Source organism: Vigna unguiculata, chromosome 4, assembly GCF_037176805.1.
Source record: "Vigna unguiculata cultivar grain cowpea cultivar isolate G323 ecotype 2 chromosome 4, ASM3717680v1, whole genome shotgun sequence".
Lineage (NCBI taxonomy): Eukaryota > Viridiplantae > Streptophyta > Magnoliopsida > Fabales > Fabaceae > Vigna > Vigna unguiculata.
In genome coordinates this window covers 4,741,879-4,768,075 of record NC_140795.1, presented here as the reverse complement: position 1 = coordinate 4,768,075, position 26,197 = coordinate 4,741,879, and the positions used below count along the sequence as shown (strand labels likewise).

The following is a 26,197-nucleotide window of genomic DNA, read 5'->3' as shown; positions in this document are numbered from 1 at the left end:
GTATTTTAGATTTTGTTTGTCTCCTAAATATATTTGTATGTGCCTATTTTATGAGCATATTTTTGAAAACAAATTTGTTATCTAAACCCTCAACAGAACACTTGAAGAAAATGAGAAGACGCTGTCCAAACTGTTTCCATGTTTTTAATGAAACTTAAATGGAAGATTGATTGTTGTCTCTTAATTTTCTTTTTTACTTTTTTCAGAAATTGAATACAATTGGAAAATTTACAATAAATTTATTATAAACTTATTTTTTTAAGCATAATATAAATTTACAACAAGAGAAATCATACACGTGGAGATTATCACCAACAATGTCTACAAGACAAGTTGATTCGCAAGTGGAGAGGATTCATTTTGAATTTAAACAAGGTAGAAAGGTAGATGCCATTAAGTGTATTTTGTTGGTTATCTTTTGTTAAAAGTAATCACTTCTATACTTGAGTTTACTTGCACATCTTGATCGCACCTCCAAACTATAGGACATTTTCATTCCAATTTTCTAAATTAGTCAACTTTGGATTTTATTCGATTAAGATTTTGTAAAAATTCGCCTCTAACTTTTTCTGACCCCTTTTCACACGTGTTGTATATTGAGTAATTGCAGAATTTGATTCCTAAAACATACCACCTGTATTGTTTAAAGGTTATTTATTTTATGTTCTTCGGACACGTTGCCAAATGACTAGCCGAAAATCACATTACAAATATTGACCGAGATTAACACCTAGTCAATAACCCTCGCAAGAACACTAACATTGATAAATAGTGAATCATACTTGGATTAAAAAAATATATTATCCGCATAAAACCTAAGGCACATATTAGGAAATTCAACTAATTTCTGACTTCTATGTATATCGTCAAGTTAATGTAGCATACATCGTAATTTAACTTCATAATTCTTGTATTCTTGAGGGTCATAGTGCTTTTTACAGTCATCTCAATCACACTTTAGTGTCACTTAACTTCAACCGAACTTAGACTTCAATCCATCAAAGAATAATCCTAAGTCTACTTCCAACATTCTGGACAAGTCACTTCATCATTTTTAGATAGTTCAAAACCTTGATTACAGTATATCTAGTTTCTTAGTATTTGAATATGTAAAATGATGAAAGCACAATCATGCTTTATTTCTTTGTTGAACCAACTGATGCAAAATGTTTTTTTTCTTTCTCTACTCATGCAATTTGTGATAAATATATCTTGTTTTTTCTCTCTAACTATATATGAATCAATACTGACAATATACAACTATGTTTAAACTGCTGGTTTTACACCAATGCAAACTCTTCTGTCATTGTTTCTGGTATATAATATATATATACTTGACATAGTGTATCAGAAACAGAGTGACAAGAGAACATAGTATGTCAATGCCACAGGCAAGGCCATGAGCATTCCTAGCAAGACCCTGTGACCAAAACAGCAACAGTGTTGTCATATATATGCAAAGGTTGTCAAAGAAATATGCTAAGAAGTTTTACTGACCCTGTGCTTAAAATTCCTGGATGAACATTATACTCTCTAGCAAAAACAAAAGGAACAATTCCTTGGGGTAGAGCTGCCTACACATACAAAACCATTTCATATTAGTGATTATTTTTCTTAACTTTACATTTCTTTTATGAAAATAAGAGAAGAATATTCAACTTAATTGATAGTATTAATTGTCAAAGGAGTTTAAGTACCATTATAAACTTTTCTCTGATAAAGAGTTCAGAAAAGAAAGTAATGATCACCTGAATGATTGCCACTTTGAGCATTCTATCTCTTAATCCAATCACAATGGAGGCTACAGCCATTATAGCAGGCCCAACAAGAAATTTCAGGCCCATTGCCACCATTGTCATCCTTGGCCCACATGCTATGATTCTGTTGTTTGATGCCATAAATAGACCTGTTGAAATTTCATTCAAGGAATGGGGAACAAGGCTTCTGAAGTCATTATCCAACTCTTGATTTGTTATTTCGTCAGTTCATAACAGGAATCCATTGATCTAATTTCTCTTACCTAAGCTGAAAGTTGCCATGCCTAGACCTCCACTGGCCAATATTTCTATTGACTGGTTAACAACATCTGGCATATCCACTCCCCACCTGCAATAGATTTGTGTAATCATCATTAGTGTAAGAACATTTACATTGTTAATTCTATAGTCTTGATGATTTCTATTCTAGCAATATGAATTTGACTTCTTCGTGTGCTTGCCTGAAGTGTATGCTTGCCCAAATAAGACCTATGAAAGTTGCATAGGTATTAGGATTAATGATTAATTTATTCCCCACTTTCATGAGAATGATCAACATCCTCGTTTTGCTCTGTGTTCTATGTTCTTCTTCTTCTTCTTTTGACTGTATCTCCTGAGAAGTCTCAGATTCTCCTTCATGCACAAACCAAGAATGGAACACCATACATAAATAAAAACCATTTTCATAGCAGCAATAGCAATGTGCTACAACAAACATAATGCTTTTTACAGCAAAGCTTGTATCTAAATTTTGTTTCATATAATCACTCTATGGTGCATTATTTGTCTTTTAAGATAATAAACACCTTTAACCACAAATTGCAATGTTGAAATGATTTTCTGTGACAAAAACAATCTTGTTCAAAGAGTTAAAATGCAGTTATAAATTATTAGCGTATTAAGGTGAATGACAAATATGAAGACAATACTATTAACATGAAGCTCAGACACTTAATGACAGAACTCAGTCTAAAATGCATCTGACAGTATGATAGTTTGTCAACTTTTAATTACATTTTAGACGAATAGGTATTCAAATGGAATCTGATTGAGGAGAGAAAGAAAGAAAAGAATAGAAAAAAAAACAGAAATTTAAAATAGGTTCAGGCCCCACTTTGATTTTCATAGATTACTTCAGTTGACTGAAAAAGAATAATTTATAAATACATGTATATAATATCAGACATCAAGTGATTAAACAATGAAGAATTTATAAATACATGCAGGAAAATTGGAAGGAGAAAAAAAAAAAAGTTTAACAACAACTATATGCATTTGTTCAAGAACATGTTCATTTTTCTCATTCCTTTTTATATTCCACTCTGATGAGTATTCTGAGGGAAGATCATCATAGAGTTATAATACCAATGAGATAGAAGTCCAACCAACATATAAGTGATTAACACCACCACCAACCAAAAACCTTTAGGTAATGAATTTACGAGTCTTTATTCTTATATAGTTTCAACTTTTTCATTTTATTCGATGTGGGACTTAGACTCACACTTGAATTTCGAGCACACTCTTACCATACTACACAATCCTCTTTCCCTGTAAGATGCAAATCAAGAAAATCTAAATGTTCACCTGAGTCTTGTGATGGTGGTGCAACAACAGGCATGGTCCTTGCAGGAATTGCAGCATCCAACTCATGAAGAAACAACAACAGATTGTACCAGACCATGCTCTGGAGGAAAATAACCTGTGGAAGGAGAAGAGAAGCTTCATCCCTGTACATGGCCTTCATGAGAGGAATTCCAAGGATCAAAGTGTTGGGAAGTGTTGAGAGTGAGAGACCAGTTATGATCCACTTCAGACCCCCCCTGCCCTTGATCTTAATGATTGCTGTGAAGATCAGAAATGCAAGCAATTTCTGAACACAGTCTGCATAAACCAGTTTGAGGCTCATTTTGTAAATGTTGTTGGATGAAATGACTTGGAATGAGAGAATAGGGACTGAGAAATTGGCCACAAATTTGTTTATGCCTGAACATTGTTCTGGGGTGAAGAGCTTCCACCACTTGACTGAGATGTAGGCTAGAACCATGGTCACATATAATGGGACAGTGGCAGTGACTACATGGTAGACATCTGCTAAGGAAATCATGATGTCTAACTAACAACTGTTGAAAGATTTAGGACATGATCTACAGCTTATAATATGCTATCCTACATGCTTTTTAGGCTACTTTGCTGATTTTTCAATTACTAGGATAGAATAATCTCACTAGGAGTAGCATAGAATAATCTATTTTACAAGATGCTTCTTCACAGTGACCTATCACCCTTTTCTCTATTCTCTCTCTATTCTTCTCCCCATGCCCTCATGCTTTTCTCTACCAAAACAATCAAATATATAATAACCCTTTTCTCATACACTCATTTCATTTATGTCAATTCATTTTTGCAGCACTAAAATACAATCTTGATGGAACCATTTGAGTCCTTCAGCTAAAAAAATTCCACTTTCATCTTTCACAGTGTCTCTCTGTTAGACCAAATTGGTTTTTTCTGTAGTTTTTGTCACTAATTGTGACAGTATTGTCACAAAATTCATCTTCTTATAGTATAGATTCTACGACAATGGAAACTACTGAAGTTTTCATCTTTAAGTCGACTCTGCTAGATTCTGTAACATAGATTTTAGTTAATATTTTCCATAGTGGAATAATTAATTTCCTTTTGTACATGTCTCTCCTCGTTTTGCAGCAAACATCCTTGGTATGATGTTCTATGCTACAAGAATTCTTTTATAGTATTTCTTCAAATTGGAATTAGTTTTTGCAATTTGTAATTAACAGATAGATTGATTACTGCATATTTTTTATGCTGCAGAAGTCTGTGTTCAACCCTGCTGTTTAGAGAATCTAATTGATTTTTTTGGGGGATATAATGATTTTGTAATAATGCAATGAAAAAGAATAATAATCAATAAATAAAAGTGAGGGCATTTATGTTCACACGAGCTAAAGAAGATAGATTCTGATTTTGATCTTGACATGTCTTTTGATTCATAGATTCTTTTGCAAAGGTGGCTTACAAATTTGTACAGATTTACAATTCCATGCTCACCCAAAGTTCATAAATCCTAGCTAGATCGATTTCGAAATCCTAATGCCTTAATTTTGTTCTTTCTTTCTTCCAAAAAAATATATAAAATTTTAGTCCTTATTCAATGATAAATGATTTCACCAAAATCATTTTACCCTTTTTCTGTGATAGTATAGTCTTCTTATTTCAGACAAGGAAATATGTAATTTTAATCTAGTCCTTACTTATGCTCCTCTTCTTTGTCATATTTTAAATGTTTAAATAGCTTTTTTTTTTTTTTTAAGGATATCTTGAATGAAAATATTAAATCTAAGGTTTAGTTGAGTGAAAATAATTAAATAAATATATATATGAATAAAGAATTAGATTAAATTGTGAAATTTTAAAATATTAATACTGAAGTGACATGAAAAAACTAAGTTGGTCAATATAGGATATAAAAAGAAAAAATTAAAGAAGAAGGTACAAGTTCTTTTTTCAAAGTATTCAAGTTTAATGATTATATTTTGTTAATATTATTGATATAACTCTTCAAATAATTACCATAAAAGTTAACACATTTATCATATCCTAACAATTTATGATGATTGAATGATAATAATATTCAGAGTATTTACTCAAAATATTGATGTGCCATGTTTTCCATTTATCTTCTATATAAAGAAACTTTTGAATGCAGAGAAGAATAAAGAAGTGAATTGTGAGTGAAGTAATGAAAGAAAGAGTTGGTTCAGAACAATGTGAAGAAGAATAATTTCCCAATTTTGATGAAAAGTGCAAGAATATGTGTTCCAGCAGGCAATTTGCTTTTCAGAGTAAGCTTTTTTTTCGCCACAAAAAGAGTCATCACCTCTTTCTTTACTTCTCCATCCATCAAAGTTTTTTCTGTAACAGTTCATCACTTTCCATATAATGATATCACAGATAATGAACAACAATGGAGGAACTATCATTATATGAGAACAACAATGGAGGAACTATCATTATATGAGACTACCCTTTTTACAAAAATGTTGCTAATGTTAATGCTTCATAATTTTAATATAATAAACAAGTTTTTTTCATGTATCCCTAATTGGAGATTCTTCAATGCTGCAGCATTGCAGATTTGTCTGAGAGCATAAAAATCAGAGGAAAAAGAAAACTTATTGTCTACACAAAGTTCCTATCAGAATGCTTATGAGCCATCACAAATCACAACTTCACCATTAATCCACATTTGCAGGCTTTAATATGTTTCCAATAAAGTTTTATTTTTCTTATAAACTATTTCATTTAACACCTTTTCAGTTTTAAATTGCAAAACAAAGTCTCAAAACAAAGAAAAACAGTACTCAATGAAAATATCTGCATTTGGCAGTCTTTAAGATTATATATATGATATGGATGTGTACAGTGTTGAAGGAGAATATGAAAAGTAGAAAAAATAATGACTAATTTATATATAAATTCCTGTTCTCCATGTCTATTTTTGCTAAATTTATAAATGTGTGTATTGTATTAAATTATTATAAATTTTACCAACTATTATACTATTAAATGTTTTATCATTTTGAGATCTTTTGTTGGATTTCAAATGCTTATCATATAGATTATGTTTACAAAATCTTTTATTGTATTTTTAAATGATTATATTCATAAATATTTAATTTTAATAAAATTTAGTCAGATATATTTCTAATTTAATTATTAGATCCATATAAAGAAAAACATATTTTATACCTTTTTGTTTTTTATATTCTGCATGAGAGGCTTTTGACTATAACCCTACCACTTAGATAGATTATGAATGCTAAAATTAGTCTTTTGAAAGCGATTTAATTAATTAAAAGCCATTTTTCTCGCGATTCTGTGTTAAAGAAGTGATTTAATGCAAGGCTTTGCTTTCTTTTTCTTTGCCTATTTTTTTATTTTCTCTTTTTCCAATTTATTTAGGCTTTGGGAGATTCATCAAACCACAAAATAACATTCCTTTCCCTATTTTAAAGCTTAAAAGTTAGGAACTTAGATTTATTTTTGCATCACTTTTCTTAAGAGATATTTTTATGTTTGCAGCTAATATAAAAAACCCTCTTGAAGTCTTACTTAAGATGATCGGGTTTGGTATACATTCGGAGCAATGATTTATTAGTATTCTCTTGAATTTTAGTTCAAATACCATAGTTATTTATTAGTCTTACAAATTTTCTTCTTTTTATCAGTGAATTGAAAAAGAAAATTTGCACTATAAGGTCACATGATTAAGGATGTCAACGGGCGGTCCGTACCCTACCCACGTGATAAATATTCATCCTGTACTTATATTCATATCCGTCGAATATCCGTTATGTGGGGTACCTGCATAATTTTTTAATAACCACAAATATCTATGGGTACCTGCGGAAATTTAAAAAAAATAAAAATAAATATTTAACAACATATTTTAATCATAAATTTAAATAAAATACAATACATAACATTCATAACTTTTAAACAAAGTTCAAATAATCCATTTAAATAGTGTTGAATGACGGGTTACAAAGAAATGGATTTTTTTTTAAAACTAATTGATAAAAAAATAACTCATTCAAAATCAATAGGTTAATATTTTAATTATATTTTTTTTATATTTTTTTAATTTAAATTAGAGTATAGCGGGTACGAATATTCACGGGTATGGATACTATGATACTCGTACCCGTCCCGTTAACATACGGGTATTAAAAATATTTGTACCCACAGGTATCCATTTACAATATTCATTTCCTACCCGTTGCGGATTTTATCCGCAGCAACTCGTGGGTACGAATTTTTTGGACTTCCCTACACATGATGCGATCGATTTGACATAACTTTTTATTTAATTATTTTCTTAATCATGGTAATATAATTTTCTTAATATTTATAAAGTCATACTAATTTTGATCCTCATAGTTTTTTTTAATAGTTGGTAGGGAAATATTTAATGAAGGTGTTAAGTGGTGCAAAGAATTCCACCTAAGCCATGTTCCACATAATGATTCCACCACATACATCTACTTGTGCCAGTTAATTGGAACACACATAGTAAGAAAAAAAGAAGTTAAACTGTGTTGTGGTGCAATGATATATAACAATTGAGTTCTTGAGTTCAAAAGAAAAAATTAAGGAAGAAGAAGTTGATGGACACTATAGAGATAAGAAAGAATCTTAAGAAGACAACGATGATTTTCCCAAAGATGAAGAAGACTTTTGTAATTTTTGGAATGACGTTTGCATAAAATGTCATGTAAGAGGAGAACAATATTTAATAACCCTTTTAAATGTTTTCCAATTGGGTGTCATGTAGGGACATTCAGATTCTACTTGTTTCATGCTTCCTTTTTATATCTAATATTTTTACCAAATAAGGGTCACATAGAGGGTAAATGAGATTCTCAATTCTGTGGTGGGATTTTTTTTCTTCTTTTTTCAACTTCTAATATTTTTTTGTGTGTAATTATTTGTATTGTTTATTTCTACATGGTGTATATACAACTCATTTTTGTTGGTTTATCTAACTCTTAGTTCATTAATTCAAGGAATAATTTTTTTTTATCCTTAAAATTTATCACATGGGAGTTATTAGTGGGATTTGGATAATGTGACTAATTGATGTTGAGGTAAAGAAGAAAAAAAGGAAAAAGAAACTTTGGTTTTAAGTGTTCTTATCGGGACTAAGAGACATGCAAACATATTGTATGTCTTCTTTTCTATCAGTTGTTTGGTTTTCTTGATGTTCTTCTTGATGGATAAGTTTTTATAACTACTAATTATTGTGAATTAGACATTTGTGTGAAGGAAATTCAAAGAAGAAGGTCCGAATGAGTTAAGAAATTTTATAAATAGGTTGGATGATAGACTTGATTGTATTGTTAAATTTGAAAATTGTTAATTGTGATGAAACTAAAAGTGCATTGATAAAATTTATATAGTATAATAAAAAATTTAATTTGAGATGAAGTTGTACTGTATGACCTATTGACACTCCCAGCAGGACCATCAGTTAGGTGGCTCAAGGATAAGTGGCTGAAGGCCGCCGCTACAGGCGGACGATCCAATGGGTTGTTAATATGGCAATTTCTTCGGAGTGATTTAAGGGAGCTCACGATGAAACGACCTCCGCCGTTCATTCTACTGGAATTTTGTCGTCATAACACAATTATGGAGACCTTCGTCAGAATGCACAGCCCTTCGGTCGGGCAGGTGCATCAAACTAAATCAATAAGCTAAAAGTAAATTAAAGTAATGCAAGTCAGTAATCAAGTTTAAAAAGCAATTGGCCATGATTAAGAAAACCCTAATCACGAGTTAATGTCAAAAACTATAAATAGGGGCCCAAGGTAAGTTGGTGATAACTTTTACTTCGCATTTATTACAACATTAATTGCACTTACCCGAACAGACTTGAATTGACTTAAACATCGAAGCCTTATAGACAAGTATTCCGATCGTCTAGACAACTGAGCGGAAGAAAGCGAAAAGAAACCGAACGGAAAAGAGAACAAGGAGATCGAGCGGTAGAAGTTGGTATAAGAAGAGTATAAGGACAAATTGAGTGTTTTAGATAGGTGCTAGGTCCCTATACCTGAAACAGAAGTCATTGTGTTTTTTTTTTTATCGATTGTCTGAAAAGAATAAATATATATAAAACAAATCTATATATAAACAATGTGTATTATTAAGTTAGTTTATTCTCTTTTTCTCTCATTCTTACAATCTTTTTATATGTCATAAGTGCATTTTCTACTTCTCTAATATCTACAAAGATATTGTACATGGCCAAAAGAAAAACATTTTGAGAAAATTGGAATTTCCAGAACATTGTGTTAAACCTGTGCATGTATTTTTATATTCATCTATGATGAAAATTCATTTGGTTTATGATGACGTCTCCTTCTGAGTTTTTATCTTTTGTTTTCTTGCAAGTATAACACACAATAACTAGCTAAAGCCATTATGTTTTTTCTTCAAGATAAACAATATAAATACAAGAAAATGATAAATTAGTAACTTAATTTTATTGAAAGAAAAAATAATCATCGGTAAATAATTTACAGAAGAATTTGAGAATTTTAACTATCAACCGTATTTTCATCGATAATAGATCCGTTAGTAACATCTGTTAATAAATTGTAACTTTTAGTACCAACGGAAATATCTGTCGGTAATTTATAATGTTTATTATATTAATATGTTTGTTGATAAATTTCGTTGGTAAAATGGATGTCAAAGTTCTTGCTTTAGGCTTTGACTATATTGTGATACAATATGATAAAATGGACACCAATTTTTTCAGTCAAATCTCATGAAATATTTGCTATAAATTAATTGAAGATGAGTGTGAAGAAGAAAAGAAGAAGGAAGAGGAACAAAAAGAGGAAGATGAGGAGTAGGCGATGACAGAGGCAGAGGTAGTGATGACAATTACTATGGAGAAGGAAGAGGAGTCAAAGGTGACAAATGTGGTGGTGATGGCAACAACACAAAGGACGAGGAGGAAGAAGAAAAAGAGGAAAAGAAAAAATCACGATATTTAGAGACAAATTTTGATCATCGATAATTATCAATAAATATTTTTATTTACCAATAAAATTTATTGACAATCATTTTGTTAATGAATTTTTTTTCATCGATAAGTCATCACTAATCAAAATTACCATGAAAATCGATGCATTTTTGTCATTGATAAAAAAAAATTCTTGCACCAAAAGTTGAATACCACTTGATTAAGAGAAAAAACTTTAATTAAATCATTCTCACAAAAGCGTCATAACAATATAAAAAATTATTTTTATAAATGAACTATTTTCTATTATTAGACTTCTAATAATTCTTTTTAAAATATTATGATTTTATTTTTATTTTTTGTTTAATTAGTCATGTGTTCCCTATATTAGTCTAAAAATGTCAAGTTAGTCTTCTAAGTTTCTAGTCTTAATTTGATCCCGATTTGTGAAAAATTGATGCAATTTGATATTTTCCATCTATAGTGCACAAACAATGTTAAAGACAATGTCACATGTCAATTTGTAGTTTTTTTTTTTAAATAAAATTTCCATGTGTCATATCAACATTGTGGCACATGACACTATTAGTGTGACATGACAGTAACAATATGATGTGGCAATATCACATAACAAAGTCTCATTTTAGTCACTATATTTATTTATTTTATTCAATTTAGTTACAATTTTTCTTAAAATGGAGAATGTTGTCCTCTTCACATTGGGACAATTTATTTTTTGTATAAATCTTATGCTAACTTTTTATTAAATATTTTTGGAATTATATTTAAACCAACTCTAAAATTTTTACAAATATTTTTATTAATTAAAATAAATTTTTATTTACCTAGACTTGTTTAATTAGTAATTATATAAGTAAATTTTTATGTTTAAAATTTTATCTATAATTTTTATATACTTCAACTATTTTAAAAAAAATTGGGATGAAATGACTAATTTAATCTTAATTAATATTTTTTTAAAGTAAGTAATTGATTTAAATAGAATATACTAATATAGTTAAAGTTAGTTTAAAAATATTTTCAGAAATATTTAATAAAAATGTGAAATTTAATAAAAATAGTAGCATAAAATTTATACAAAAAATGAATTTGGTCTTAATTTGGATAGGGACAACATTGTTCCATTTTAACAAAAGTTAGAACTAAATTGAATAAAAATAAATAAATATAAAGACTAAATTGAGACTTTGTCACATGAAACTGCCACATCACATTGCTACTATCACGTCATACTAATAGTACCATGTTGCACAACTTTGATATGACACATTGATTTTTTTTTTGTCCACGTGTCAATTTGTAGTTTTTTTTTGTCCAAAGTCTTGAACCCCATTTTGGTTAAGCATCCCTTCTCACTTTCTCGTTTCTAGTCGGCATCCCATCTCGAAACCCTATCTTTGTTCATTTCCTCCTTTTCTTGTCCAACTTCCTTTGTGCAACTTCACACTTCTGGCTCTGAATGATAACTAAAGACCTTTAACTAGCCCATGTACTAATGACACCTTTGGTGTTTAAGAGAATTTGCTATTGCATCAACCACTAGGACATGAGTAAAAATACTTCTCCTCTCATACCCCAACTATTCATAAGCATGTTCCACCATCATTCTGTTGCGCCACTATGATCAACAAACATTCTCACATCTGGTTGTTTAGTCACAAAAGACCTCGAAGACTTACCTGTGCCAAGAATGATCAACTTTGAAACGCCAATTCTGCTTTTCTTCAACATCTTGACGAAACTCTTCATACATGAGAAACTTGCCACAAAACCTTGATAACAACAACAACCTACTTGAAAAACCTTGCTTAGAGTCACTCTTAGAACTTCCTTTCCTTCCACATGTTTCCACTCCTTCTAATCATCCATCATACAAGATTCACCTCTTTTAAACACACTTACGCTTGTATATCTTAACGTACCACCACTTCTCTTTCCAAATTGTTATGTTGTAATCCTTAAGGTGACACACTACAACTGAACCACTAACTACTCCACATGTCGTCTCTACTCCACATTTTTAGAACAAACCATCAAGTAAGGAACTATTGACACTGATTCTGCTTCAAACACCAATGCAATAACAACCTCACTGCTTCAAGGTTAGATCTAGTATCTGCTTCAGAACATAACCAAAAAGTTTCTCCAACACAAAGATCTCTCACGTATGTTCTTCAATGGCCTTCTCTAGATAAACACTCATAAATGTAACACTTTGTTTTCTCTTTTCAACGTTATATCATACTTGATTCACATCCACTTACTCACCTTCTTGAAACATGGAACATGACTTCCTTTGACATCACAATTCTCAAGAATGAGCTTGGAAAGAAACCCAATTACCCTTGAGATTATACTTCAAACTTTGCTAAGGAAACACTTTACGTTGACTTTCAGTTTGAATCCTTTGATCACCATGAGACATACCACACACCTAAGAAAAGTTCACTTATATGCAACTGTAGCAAAACCCCCAACTCAAACTCTAACTCCCCTCTTGTAGTTAACCATGACTCATTTACCATACCGACGATACTAAACGATATCTGACCTTGAGCGAAACCAAAACCTTTAGTCCAGTTACCACCTTCATACCTTGTATCCTTGAATCTGACCATTTGTGCTAACTGTTCTAGCACCAACTATAGTGAACACCATCTTGACCACTTCAGACTTTTCTTTGCCTTCACTATGCTCTTTCTTTACAAGTTTTTTGCCATTCTCGTAAGATTAAACTTAACAACGCGCTTCATCTTTCAATACTAGAATTCCTCTTCCTCATACCAAGGTCAATTTTTCTTCTCATGTGAACTACTTTCTTTGCAACATCCCTACTATACTCGACTTTGACGCTGCTACCAACTACCAAGATCTAATCATCTCTTTCTGATTTTTCAACCTAGCATAAAACTTTTATGGCACCTCTATATCATCCACATTGTTTCTCCATCTAGTTAGGAAACATTAGCCTACCTGATTGATCCTCAAACTCTACTCCATCTTAACCTCCCACGAGAGATTTGTCGTCTTTACACACATTCGGTGTGTTCACTTTTCTTAGCTCTCTCTGTGCCATACAACCTCACTATCCTGCAACCTAGGATCTATTATCTGCTTCTCTTTTACTAATCCAAGAAAATTAATGGATATGGTCATATGACTATATCAAATGACATTTCTCCTCAAACCTCTTGTATTTACATATCTCTGAACCTGAACACTACCCGAAGATAAAACCAAGTTAATTTTCTCAAACGTTGTTGCACTAGCACACGCTGATATCTTCCCCTATGCTAACCTCTAGACTCAACTCCTTTTGTAAAGCTTGTGGTATTTGATCCCAAGAACTTGTCTTAAACCTCTTTCATTCCACATGTTGTTGGTCAACTCTAACATCTTAGTCTACAAACCAAAAACATAGCTTTCCTCGCTCACCGATAAGCCTCATACAACAACTTCATATCTTTGAGGCAATAAGTTGTTTCAGAGATCCTTTCCAACCTTCATGAAGGTTAGTAGGTCAAGTTGATCTTGAATCTGCATCCCTTTATCACTATAGACACTAAACACAAACCACAGAGGTGCAACAAAGACAAACCATAACATAGAAAACAAAACTTTAACGTCTACTGACAGCCAAAACCTTTGGTCTACCACTCTTATATTCTTAAACCATTAGAATTAAGAAAGGAAAACTACCTCTGATCTAGTCATGAGTGTGCACCCTCACTACTATATCAAGATGTTTTCTGTTCTTAATACTTATAGTTTCACAAACGAATTCTACTAAACCCGAGTACTTAAACCTAAAAGACATGACGAACCCACAACCCTCAGGTCATCCTAAGGACGAACTGCTCTGATACCAAAATGTAACATCCCAATTTTAGCAGCTTAAAACTAATAAAATAGGATATTCCACCTTAATATTCAAAACAAATAAACAAGTGTATAAAGTATATTAATACAGTCTTACAAATGATCAGACTATATAAATATATCAATTATACATACCAAACCTTTCTAACCCTAAACACAAGCTAACCACTTACAACAACTTCTCATTGAGACCTCCTTCCGACCTAAAAGATGGCTCCTCAGCCTCCAAAGGTGCCTCTGAAACAGCATCCACCACTGCTCCCACCGAATAGGTGATCATCGCAAAAGGAAAACATACAACACAAGACAAAAACACAGAAGAAGGGTAAGCTAATGACTTTTAAAGATTTTTCTTAAACCATATAGCATTGGTATATCTAACAACTACAAACAAGCATATATTCACACACATATATTTCTAAACTACGACTCAACTAATTCGAATACATGCAGTGAGGTCGGATCCAGTCAATTATGCACTTGTAGTGGCATCTCATGCTCTGCAAAGCAACAGATTAAGAGTCAAAACTCTACCACATACAAGGTCAGTCCGTTAACACCTATGGTCAAGGAAAAACCCCTAGGCTAGGACCTCCTACTAAGACCTCCTGCTCCTCTCACCACATACCTCATTCCTCTCTACTTGAGAATTTGAATGGTTATTAGAGCGTCAGGATAACTGCCAAGACAATCCCTACCTCAATGCATACACTACCACAATAAATGCTAATCCTCCTTGGGTTTGCATTAACCAATCTCATGCTCGCCCAGCCACTGGTCCAAGTTTGGAAGTTCCTGACTTGGAAATTAGCCCAGCGAGTAACACTAGCCCAGCCACTGGCCCATGCTAGCCCAGCGAGTAGCACTCACCCATCGAGTATGCGAATCTGCATAATTCTACAGATCAGTGTTCTGCATAATTTTGCAGATCAACTTATTCGCCCAGCGAGTAGGCTCGCCCAGCGAATAAGCAATTATGCATAATTCTACAAAAACTGATTTATACATATTCAACCAATCCATACAACTCCAAAACCTCCACCAAAGACCATTTGAGTATCAAACATTAATTCTATCAAAATATTCACATCAATTGCATCCAATTGCACCCATAGCATACAATTATTCTCAAACAACATATAAAACCTAAGCATTTATCGTTTTCAAACATCACAACTCAATTCATATATCAAACACATCAATCAATTATAGAATAATCATATAATAACATTCTTAACAAGTTTGTGAGACATAATAGACATTAGCTTCCCTTACCTGGTATCTTGCTTAAACAACTCTATAATCGTCAGACATCTCTAACTCCACATGATGCTCTATCTACACATAGAAACATCACAAGAATGATCAGGACATATCATCATGATCACTGATCAGCAGAGACTTATATTGATACATAAAACAACACATGAAAGCGGAAGAAGGCTTACATGCAACAGAAAATAGAAAAAACCAAAAAGACAACGGAAACTTAACTTACACGAACGGAGAAACTGATCGGTCCAAATTGAAGAGCTCATTGATAGGATCAATCCTATGGTCTCGGTTCTTCAATCAGACGACCGGAAAGGCAGAACTTTTAGAGAGAACTTAGAGAGCTCTAGAAAAGTGGTTTCTAGAGAGATAGTGTGTTTTAAAATAATGAAACTCATTTATAACAATTCTATTTATACTTAAACCTTTTTAATATTAAAATAATCGAGTCTCACTATTTTTAAACCACTATCACTTCTAAAATACCATTTTCTAAGATTTTACAACATAATCATAGGTATTCGATACTACAATTAAGACGCCTCCTATTAAATATTTGTTCAACATGATTTTAATAGTATACTCTTATAAATAATAATAGATATTTCAACATTAACCATCATGTCATGAACTATCACTATATTAAGATTCATATTAATAAATAAATATTTTTGTTTGACCGATAAAAATAGATATTAGGATAAACCTTTTACATACTAAATAATTTAATCACAACTAATTTTAAAAATCAGTTTTTAAATTTTATTCTTAAATTTATAAACGCATACTTTGTAATCTAAGCTTTAAAGAACAGAACAAATCAATATAGTAAAATTTATTCTTACAAATTTATTGCTTTAAAATAGTTTTAGTCAAAATAATTCTAAAGTGACTTTCATCGTTTTAAAGTTTTAAATCAAGAATTATGATTTCAAACAAATGCAAAGATTATGAATACATACCATTAATATAAGATATAAGGTAGATTATAAATATGATTTGACTCATTACTATTCTCTTTTGTCAAAAAAAATAAAAATCCTAAATGATAGATTCTGATTGTAAAAGGATAAATGATAAATCTTCTAAAAGCAACAAGAAAATTTAGAGTTTAAAAGTAGGCTTAAATGATCTTTTGGTCCTAGTTTAGGACCACTTTTTTCACTTTGGTCCTACCTTTGAAAATGTTTTCAGTTTGGTCCTACTTTTCATAATTTGTTTTCAATCAAGTCCTTTTCGTTAACTCCGTCAAAATCGTTAACGGAACAGTGCCAGCGTGGTTTTTGCATTGTGACGTGGATACTGTTCAGTGAGTTGGACGTTTGCACTGTCATTGCCCAGATTTTAAATTGAATTTTAGGGTTTATGTGTTCATTGTAGTTTAGGGTTCCATTTCAGCTGAAAACCAATGTCTCGTGGGGCATCTTCATCTTCTTGCAACAGCTGGGTTCATCGGAGTTGCAATTCCTGCCATGGTGGTTCTAGGGTTTCAGGGTCACCCCCAATTTGCGATTGCGAAGACATTGCAGTGGTGCGCACAGCTAGAACTACAAAGAATTTGGGTAAACAATTTTGGGGCTGTGCGAACTTTAAGGTTTGTTTTCCACTGTTCGGGTTTGGGTGTTTCTATCACTTTCAGTCTTTCACTTTCATCTTCATGGTTTTTTTGTGTTGCAGAGATGTGGTGAAGATGTGTTGGGATGCAACTTTTTCAAGTGGTGTTACGAAGAGGGTGCTGATGAGCGAGATGCCATTATCGCTAGGCAAAGGCAGAAGATTGCTTATATTGAAAATGCATTGACTGTTTGGAGAAAACGGATGCAACTGTCATTAGCTGTGATAGGTGTTCTTATTGTAATGATTGTAGTTAGTTTTATGGGTTGTAATTGTCGTTGACTATGTTGAATAATTACTTCAATGAATGAATGATATTCCTTTATCTCTAATTACATATTCTGAGCTGTTGAAAATAGTTTAATTTCAATGAACTGAGGAACGAACAATTCTGAAAAATTGATAAAATTCTGAAAAGTGCAAATCATAATGCATTACTAATTAAGGCTTTTAAGCATTCCATCAAAATATCAGTGATCAAAATCCAGAAATTGTTAAAGTACATCATCATTTCCAATTATCACATTGACAATACATAACAAAATATTCCCTCTCCCAAAATACATTCATTAATCTCATGATGGACGTGGTGGCCTTCTTATTTGCATTTTTGGCCTCATCTTTCTAATTCCATAAGATGGTTGGCTTGGCTGTTGTACTGCAGTGTTGGGTGGTGGTCCTGGTGCTGGTGGGGTTGGTGCTGCAATTGGTGGGGTTGATGCTGCAGGTGGAGTGGGTGTTGCAGGTGGTTGACTTGGTGGTGGTTCACTTTGTGTGGGTTGAGTTGGTTGTGGTTCACTTTGTGTGGGTTGAGTTGGTTGTGTTGCTGCAGCTTCAGTGGGACGTTCAGCACAGCCATGGACAGGAAGTGCTGGACAATTGTTCCTCTTGTGCCCAAGTGCACGACAAACTGAACATCTCTTTCTATGACCACCTGGCCTCATTTGAGTGTTATCTTTTGTAAGTTCCCAAGCTTCCAGCCTTCTCTTCTTCTTTGGTCTCCCTGGTAGCCTTCTTTTAAGTGGTGGTAGAACATCAGGGAAGGCAGTTGTTTCCCAGAAAAGTTGGCCATTGGCAGGAAGAACTATGGAGTTGTATATCTCTTCATATGTTGTACGTCTGAACCAATGTGGAATGTAATCTTCTGCCTTCAAGTTGAGGAAGTTCAGTGCAGCAATTGCATGGCAGCATGGGATCCCACTAATGAGCCATTTCCTGCAGCTGCATTCCTGGCTTTCTATGTTGACAGTGAACTTGTCTCCAATTAATGAGACATGCCTAACTTCAAACAGCTTCTGACCTGACCAACTGCAAGATGATCAAAGTGAAAATTTTTAAAACTAAAATAGGACCATATTGAAAAGAACTTAACCTTAAACTAGGACCAAAGTGAAAAATTTTAAACCTAAACTAGGACCATATTGAAAAGAACTTAACCTTAAACTAGGACCAAATTGAAAATTTTTAAAACTAAACTAGGACCATATTGAAAAGAACTTAACCTTAAACTAGGACCAAATTGACAAATTTTAAACCTAAAGTAGGACCAGATTCGAAAGTACCTTGGTATCCAATACTTAGTTTGTTCAGATTCTTTGGACAATCTGGCGCGTATTTTAGGGCATATATCTCCCTCGTACTTCTGCACCTTGGATCTATTCTTGAACCACCTTTTCATAATATACAAACGGATGTCTTCCAGCATTGAGATGATTGGCTTGGACCTTGCATCCACAATTACGCTGTTGAAGGCTTCACTCATGTTGTTTACCAACGTGTCACATTTGGCTTGCATGGTAAACCTAGACCTGGACCAATATCTGCCAATACAAATTTGTTAATCCATTGTTAATGTGGAGAATCAGTGATATTGCTAACTAACCTTGGTGGTATTGCTATTAGATATTTGAATGCTTCCTCGTTCACTTCTTTAATGTTATGCATTTCTCTTTCCCATGCTCTTGGGTGCGTGCAGGTTGCAGCCTTCCACATCAAGCTTTTTAGTTGCTTGCTTCCAAACTTCTTTCTGAAATTGCTGTACAAATGGCGCATACAAAACCTTTGCTCAGCGCCAGGCAGTAGGTCTTGTATGGCAGGAAGCAAACCCTGTGTATATACTAGTCAGTTAGTTTTCATATTACAGAAATAGAAGAACAATGAACACAACAAAATATGGAAACATATAACCTTTTGCTGGTCGGACATAAATGTGCAGAACCTACATACATCATCACCTCCCAAGTCCTCAATCAGCAACTCCAGAAACCAGGTCCATGTGTCTTTGTTCTCAACTTCAACTACTGCGTAGGCTATAGGAAGCATTTGGTCATTTGCGTCACGACCTACAGCAGTGAGTAGCTCACCCCCATATTGTCCTTTCAAAAAACAACCATCAAGGCCTATGATGGGTCGACAGCTGACAAAGCTGTCCTTGCATGCCTTTAGACATGTGTAAATTCGCATGAAAATCTTCTCATCATTAACATCTTCCACTTTAACTTTAACTGTAGATCCGGGATTTGATCTGATTATCTCATGAGCATAATCATAAATCCTTCTATACTGATCTTTAAAAGATCCTTCAACCACCTTCGCTGCTAGTTGCTTTGCCCTATGAGCCATTGAAACTGACACCTTTGTATTCCATTTCCTTGCAGCTTTATTTCGTATATCAACCAGCTTCAAATTAGGATTCTCTATTAATGTGTTGTCTAAGGTTTTACTCAACCATTTTGAATTCATCAAATTTATACTAAATTCTCTGCTGCACTTATGACGGTTTTGAACTTTCCTAAGCTGCCATGTTTGACAAGAAACCAGAAATCCACAATAAAGGGACCATTCGCACTTTCCTTGCGCCCCTAAACATCTCACCCGCACTCTTTCCTTGTCATTTTTTTCAAACTTCAAGTTCCTACCAGCATGAACAGCATACGTTCGTACCCCATCAACAAATTGTTCCTTGTCCACAAAGGTTGTCCCCACCTCCCATTTGTAATCAGCCATGGACTTAGGCTTCTTAAATGTACCAAAATAACCACTCATCCCATCATGTTCTGTCTCACTACCACTGCCTTCAATGCTACATAACTCTTCTGACTCCCAACTATTATCAGACAGTCCTCTATCTCTACTCCTACCATCATTTTCTGATTGACTTGCACTGTCTTCACTATCATGGTTTTGTGAACTAGGACCAACTTCGCCTTGACCATAATCAACATCTATTTCTACATCAACTACGCCTTCAGTACCTCCATTACCACAACCCCATTCGTCTCCATCACTATCTCCTATACAGTCTGCATCAGAATCAATCCAACTATCAACCTCAACCCTTTCATCATCACAATCCCTTTCATTATCCAGCCCTTTATCAACTCCAACTTCTGCTTCAACTGTACCCAAATTCTCACCTCCAACTTCTGCTTCACCTGTACCCAGATTCTCACCTCCAACTTCTGCTTCATCTGTACCCAGATTCTCAACTCCAGCTTCTTCTTCACCTGTGCCCACATTCTCACCTCCAACTTCTTCTTCACCTGTGCCCACATTCTTAACTCCCACTTCTTCTTCACCACACCTCCTTAAACTGTCAACCACTTCACCTTCATCTGATCCAATTTCAGTGTCTTCGTTCCTAGCATCATCAACTGGAGCAGAAGTTACATCTTCAGGTGGAGTAGACCAGACTACAATCTCAGTTCCTAGTACCTCAAATTCACTAACAGCATGACTGTTTTCTCCACTCTCTACAGGTCTCCCATCATCTCCTTCAGGTTCCACTATATTATCATCTACCTGGGCCTCATCAACTCCATGCACAACAAACATATGCACTTCACCGTAATGTCTTGCGATATGAAGCATATTAAGTGCACCCCTGTCATCATTCAAAGGGTGCAACAACATCTCCACACAATAACATAATCCCTTTACGCTATGATACCCCATTTCCTTAAGAGACCCCAATATTTTGAAATAACTCCAGTGGTCAGGATCGCATGACCAATGAGTAGTTTCTCCACCAACATACTTACACCACTCATTTTTAGCAAATTCACCACGGTGGTGGACCACAACCTCAAACCTTTCATCAGACATTGGAAACACAAAAAAACCCACAAAAAAACCTGCAAATGGTAAACAATGTTTAAATGGGGGGAACAAATACGCTTTCTATAACCGACAAACCGACAAACCGACAAGTAACCATGAAACCCACCCACCACAGATAGCGACAACAGAAGCAATTAAAAATGGTGGGTCACCAGCGAAAACAATAAACAATGCAGCACCGATTATACAAAACCCTAATCATTAACACTAAACCCAATCAATTCCGACAATCAGTAATAACCTAAAGCACGACATACCTTCACGATGAGATCGCTTTTTCCCTCCGCAGCGATTGAGCAAAGATGAGCGACGAAATTGGATGCCAGAATCCCTAATGCGAGCCCCAAATCCACAAGTTCAAAGAGCGAGGACGAAATCCCTAATTGGCCCCCCAAATCCACAATTTCAAAGTGCGACGACGAAATCCCTAAACCTAAACCAAATTTAATCAGAGATTAACCCTAAACAAATCCACATTTTCAATTAAATGGTCAGCATAGTGCAAACGTCCAACTCACTGAACAGTATCCACGTCACAATGCAAAAACCACGCTGGCACTGTTCCGTTAACGATTTTGACGGAGTTAACGAAAAGGACTTGATTGAAAACAAATTACGAAAAGTAGGACCAAACTGAAAACATTTTCAAAGGTAGGACCAAAGTGAAAAAAGTGGTCCTAAACTAGGACCAAAAGACCATTTAAGCCTTAAAAGTAATAAATAAATAGTAAAATAAATAGTAATATTTAAAATATTTCAAGAATATTTCTAAACTCTAAAAAAATAATTAAGAAGGGTTGAGAGATTTATGAAGTGATAATAATTTCTGCTATTCTTAATCAAACTTGCTTTTCGTTAATCCTTACCTCTTTGAATTTATTTAGTTTACATTTCTCAAACCTTATAATTATAAAAGTCTCTTCAAATAATTCACAAAAAATTATAGTATAATACTACACAAAATCATTTTTATTTATTAGAAAGCTATAATTATAGTGTATACTTTTAGTTTCACCTTTTTAATATAATTTTCCAGGTGGAATTAATTATAAAAATATTTGGTGAAACTTCAATCTAACTTTTTTTTTATCTTATTTAAATTAAATATAATGGAGATTATGTTAATTCTTGGTATTAAACTCCAAATAAATTAATTATTTTTTAATTAGCAAAGAAAATGTTTTTTATATATTTTAATCTTGAACTAGTATATTATAAATTGAAGAAGCTATAACAGATAGTTGTGTATGGCATATATATTTTTATATATATATAATAGTAAATATGATTATATTAAGCAAGAGGATTATATTTAAAAGATGCCCCTAATGAGGGTGATAAAATATATTGATGAATAAGAGAGGACAAAAGTTACACTGAATACCAAAAAAGGTGACAAGTAACTTGGAACTTTCTTTCTTGCAAATTGAACCCCCATGAAGCACTTTATTCTCTTTCACAAGCTCAAACAACAATGTCTGTTGCAGAAGACTTGTCTACTCATCCTCCAACTAAAAGCGCACAAACCATACATCTTCTGTAATGTCTCAGAAAGGAAAATTGAACACACACATACACATGTGTGTGTATCTATATATATATATATTCCCTAGCAAGGAAAGCCAGCATAGCAGTTGAGAGCACCAGCATGGCGTGTGAGCCTGCTGACATGGGTGCCATCCCTTGGCTTCATGATGAGACCCTTCTTGTATGTCATCTGGATGGGAGCACCTGTGGTGTTGAAAGTGGCACCGTTCATGAGAAGGTCCATGTCTGATTGCCACTGCCATTGCATCCATTGTTCAGGTGTAGCGTAGTCTCTGTGTGTGATTTCCTTTGCAAAATCGAGGTTGGGAGCAATGAAACGGTTTCCCTGGCTAAGAATAGTTGGCTTTGAGCTTCCACCAATGGCGTAAATTTGCCAGTGAGTGTAATCGTTGTTAAGAACGTGGAAGAATCCAAATCTGCACCTTGGCATCCTCTGGGACAGTCCCTGCCCGAAGTGGTTGAATGCCACCGTTATCTGCATGAGCTTGTCATTGACGTGGGGGTTTGTGTCACTGGCACCAAACAACATCACATCGTTGTGTCTCGTCATGTGGCAGTTGGAGACGGTGATGGCAGTGGATCCCTCGATCACATCGATGAGTCCATCGGCAGAGTTAGAGAGGGAAACATGATCGATCCAAATGTTGGAAGCTCCGAAGATGGAGATGGCATCACCATCACTCCTGGTTCTGTGTCCAACGTGGTTGTAAGAGTCCCTGATCATGCCACCATCCTTAGGCACGATGTTCTTCACGCGAATGCCGTGGATGATGATGTTGTTCACGAACTGCATGGTGAGGCCACCACCGTCCTTGAACTGAACGTTGGCGCCACGACCGTCGATGGTCTTGTCGGAGGAAATCATAAGCTCCTGCTGCAGAGTGATTCTCATGCTGCGTGAGAAGGTGATCCAAAGTGGACCCTGTTGGGTGACAGCATGACGGATGGTTCCTGGCTTAGGGTTCTGCATGTCGTCGTCGGAGGTATCATTGACAACATAAATGGGTCCACCGAGGCCTCCCACTGCGCGTCTTCCGAACCCTTTTCCGCATTTGGCCAACTGGTACCTGTCGTTGGCCCAGTCTTTGTTGCACCTCCAGCAATTGTCAATGGGGTTGGTGCTGTCACATGGCCCAAAAGCAGGGTTCCTGGGCGCCCTCAGTCCCCTCCTGGTGCTGTTTTGCATGGCAAGATGAACATGGTAATTGAGCTCACTGGCCACGAATTCCGGAGTCGGCACATAGGACTCGAGAGCGATTGCGTGGGCCTTCTCAGCTTGATTTTTCAGAAAGTCGTCGTATTCAGCAATGCCAGCCTCAAGGCATGGGATGATGATGGCCAAAGTGAGCAACATGGTGAAGACAACCTTTGCAGCACTTCCTGCCATGGTTTTTTGTTTGGTTTTGTGTGGCTAGGTTGTCCAAGGTCTAGGGAACTCTGTTGAAACCCAACAAAGACCTTGGCAACTGTGCCAGTTAGAGCAGAGGATGAGAGATCGTTGTTTGGCTTGTGTTATTTCTCCATCACTTCATCTCTTTTATAGTACACAAAGCCTTAACATAACAACGGTCACCCTTCAGATGCGGCGTGTGATTCCGATTTTAGCAACTAAAGATGTGGCTTCCAAATCCTTCTGTTCAATCTCAACCATAAAACTCTGCTATATTTATGTTAACTTCAAAAATACAACTGAAAAAGCGGAATAATTATTTGTTATTTTTCACCCTGCTTAAAATTCAATAATTATTTTTTAAAAGTTGTTGTATTAATTTATAAAATAAGAATGGTTGCACTAAATTAATTTGATCGATTGTTAATCACAATAAAACATTAAAGTATACATAGAGAACATTATTATTATTATTATTATTATTATTATTATTATTATTATTATTATTATTATATCAAAGACTATATGTTTCTCCGGTAAGTATCATAAAATACACTTATTAGGTCTTATATACTTGTTATACGATGTGAGGTCAACTCATCCAACCATACAAAATTAATCTATCAAACGATATCTGTTTACCTACATATCATACAATACAAGTTTGATTATAGATAAGATGATATAGGTTTGACTTTTTTTTTTTTTTTATATTAATCAAAAAATACGAGTATAAGCAAATCAACATGGTTTTTTTTTTTTGGGTCTATTTTAAATAAAATTTGTATAAATGATTCATTCATTTTTTTTTTGTCAAAAAATTTTAAGTCGTCAAGGTGGGAGGCGACATTACAGATGAAGTCGTCCTCCACCTAACCGGTTTCTTTATTTTTTTTTAAAAGGCAATGTCGTCCTTAAAGGACGTTTTGTGTGTGGTGGAAAAAGTAAAGTCGTCCTCTAATATAAAAAATTCACTTTTTCAGTTATTTTTTTCGTAATAAATAAATTTTAATTATTTTTTAGTTTAAACTTATTGGATGAATAAATAGTAAAAAAAATTAATGGAATAAAAATAAATATTAAATTAATATATTTTAACATTGATTAATAATTAAAATAAAAGTGAAAAATTTTAAACAAAAATACATAAAACTTCTCGTTCAAAAAAATGATAACTGAAAAAGTTAAAAAAATAAGGAAAAATAATAAGTGAAAAATAAAAATAAAAAATCAAAACTGAAAAATTTGAAGAAAAGGAAAAATAATGAAAACTGATAAATTTGAAAAAAAAAATAGGAAAAATTATAAAATCTTATATATTTAAAAGAAAAAATAGTGAAAAGTGAAAATTTTGAAAGAAAAAAATAAAAAATAATGAAAATTGAAAATTGAAAATTTTGAAAAAAAAAAGTGAAAAGTGAAGTTGTCATGTTAGAGGACGACTTCACTTTTCATTTGAACCAAAACTGTCATCTCCAATGAAGACATTGCTTTTAAAAAAAAAAGGAAACCGGCCGGGTGGAGGACGACTTCATCTTAATGTCGTCCTCCCTCATAACGACTTGACTCAATTTTGAAAAAAAAAAATCAACGGATCATATTTTACAATTTTGTGGTCAACCAGAGAGACCCTGAAATACAAAAAAGCCAAAGCAATAGACATTTGCAACACCTTACTTAATGCATTGTCCGATCAATATATTTATCATTTAATTACTCTAATTATGAATTAATTGTTGCATTGATCAAACTATTTCTAGATGAATAATAAAAATTAGAAGATTTCATAAGATAAATTATACATTGAGAATTGAAAGTTATCGTAAGTTATCAACTGACTCTATAATAAAAATTACTTTAAGCAACAACACAAAATTGTGAATTAAACCACAAAAACTGGGGGTTAAAGTTTAGACAATAATTTTTTAGGCGTAGTCTAGGTGAGCGTAGGTGTAGGTAATAAACCATAATTTTCAGTACGACAACAATTTTAAAATTGTTGCTTAAAATCTTCATAAAAAGCAACAATTTTGATGTATG

General features: G+C 33.7%; 2 protein-coding genes and 1 pseudogene across 2 annotated transcripts; all 3 read right to left on the bottom strand.

Moving 5' to 3' along the window:
- Positions 1–892: 892 nt before the first annotated feature.
- Positions 893–4,027, bottom strand: LOC114181571 (auxin efflux carrier component 8-like). Its single transcript, XM_028068057.2, has 6 exons — positions 3,345–4,027; positions 2,219–2,390; positions 2,021–2,106; positions 1,749–1,906; positions 1,498–1,574; positions 893–1,420 (listed from the first exon to the last, which is right to left on the bottom strand). Exons 1-6 carry the CDS (start codon positions 3,862–3,864, stop codon positions 1,348–1,350), a joined length of 1,086 nt encoding a protein of 361 aa, XP_027923858.1. The 5' UTR covers positions 3,865–4,027; the 3' UTR covers positions 893–1,347.
- A 13,648-nt stretch (positions 4,028–17,675) lies between these two features.
- Positions 17,676–22,753, bottom strand: LOC146886671 (uncharacterized). Its single transcript, XM_085672632.1, has 6 exons — positions 22,747–22,753; positions 21,461–21,652; positions 19,288–21,233; positions 18,983–19,206; positions 18,663–18,920; positions 17,676–18,408 (listed from the first exon to the last, which is right to left on the bottom strand). Exons 1-6 carry the CDS (start codon positions 22,751–22,753, stop codon positions 17,676–17,678), a joined length of 3,360 nt encoding a protein of 1,119 aa, XP_085528758.1.
- Positions 22,526–24,287, bottom strand: LOC114181634 (pectate lyase pseudogene; annotated as a pseudogene).
- Between the last annotated feature and the right edge of the window lie 1,910 nt (positions 24,288–26,197).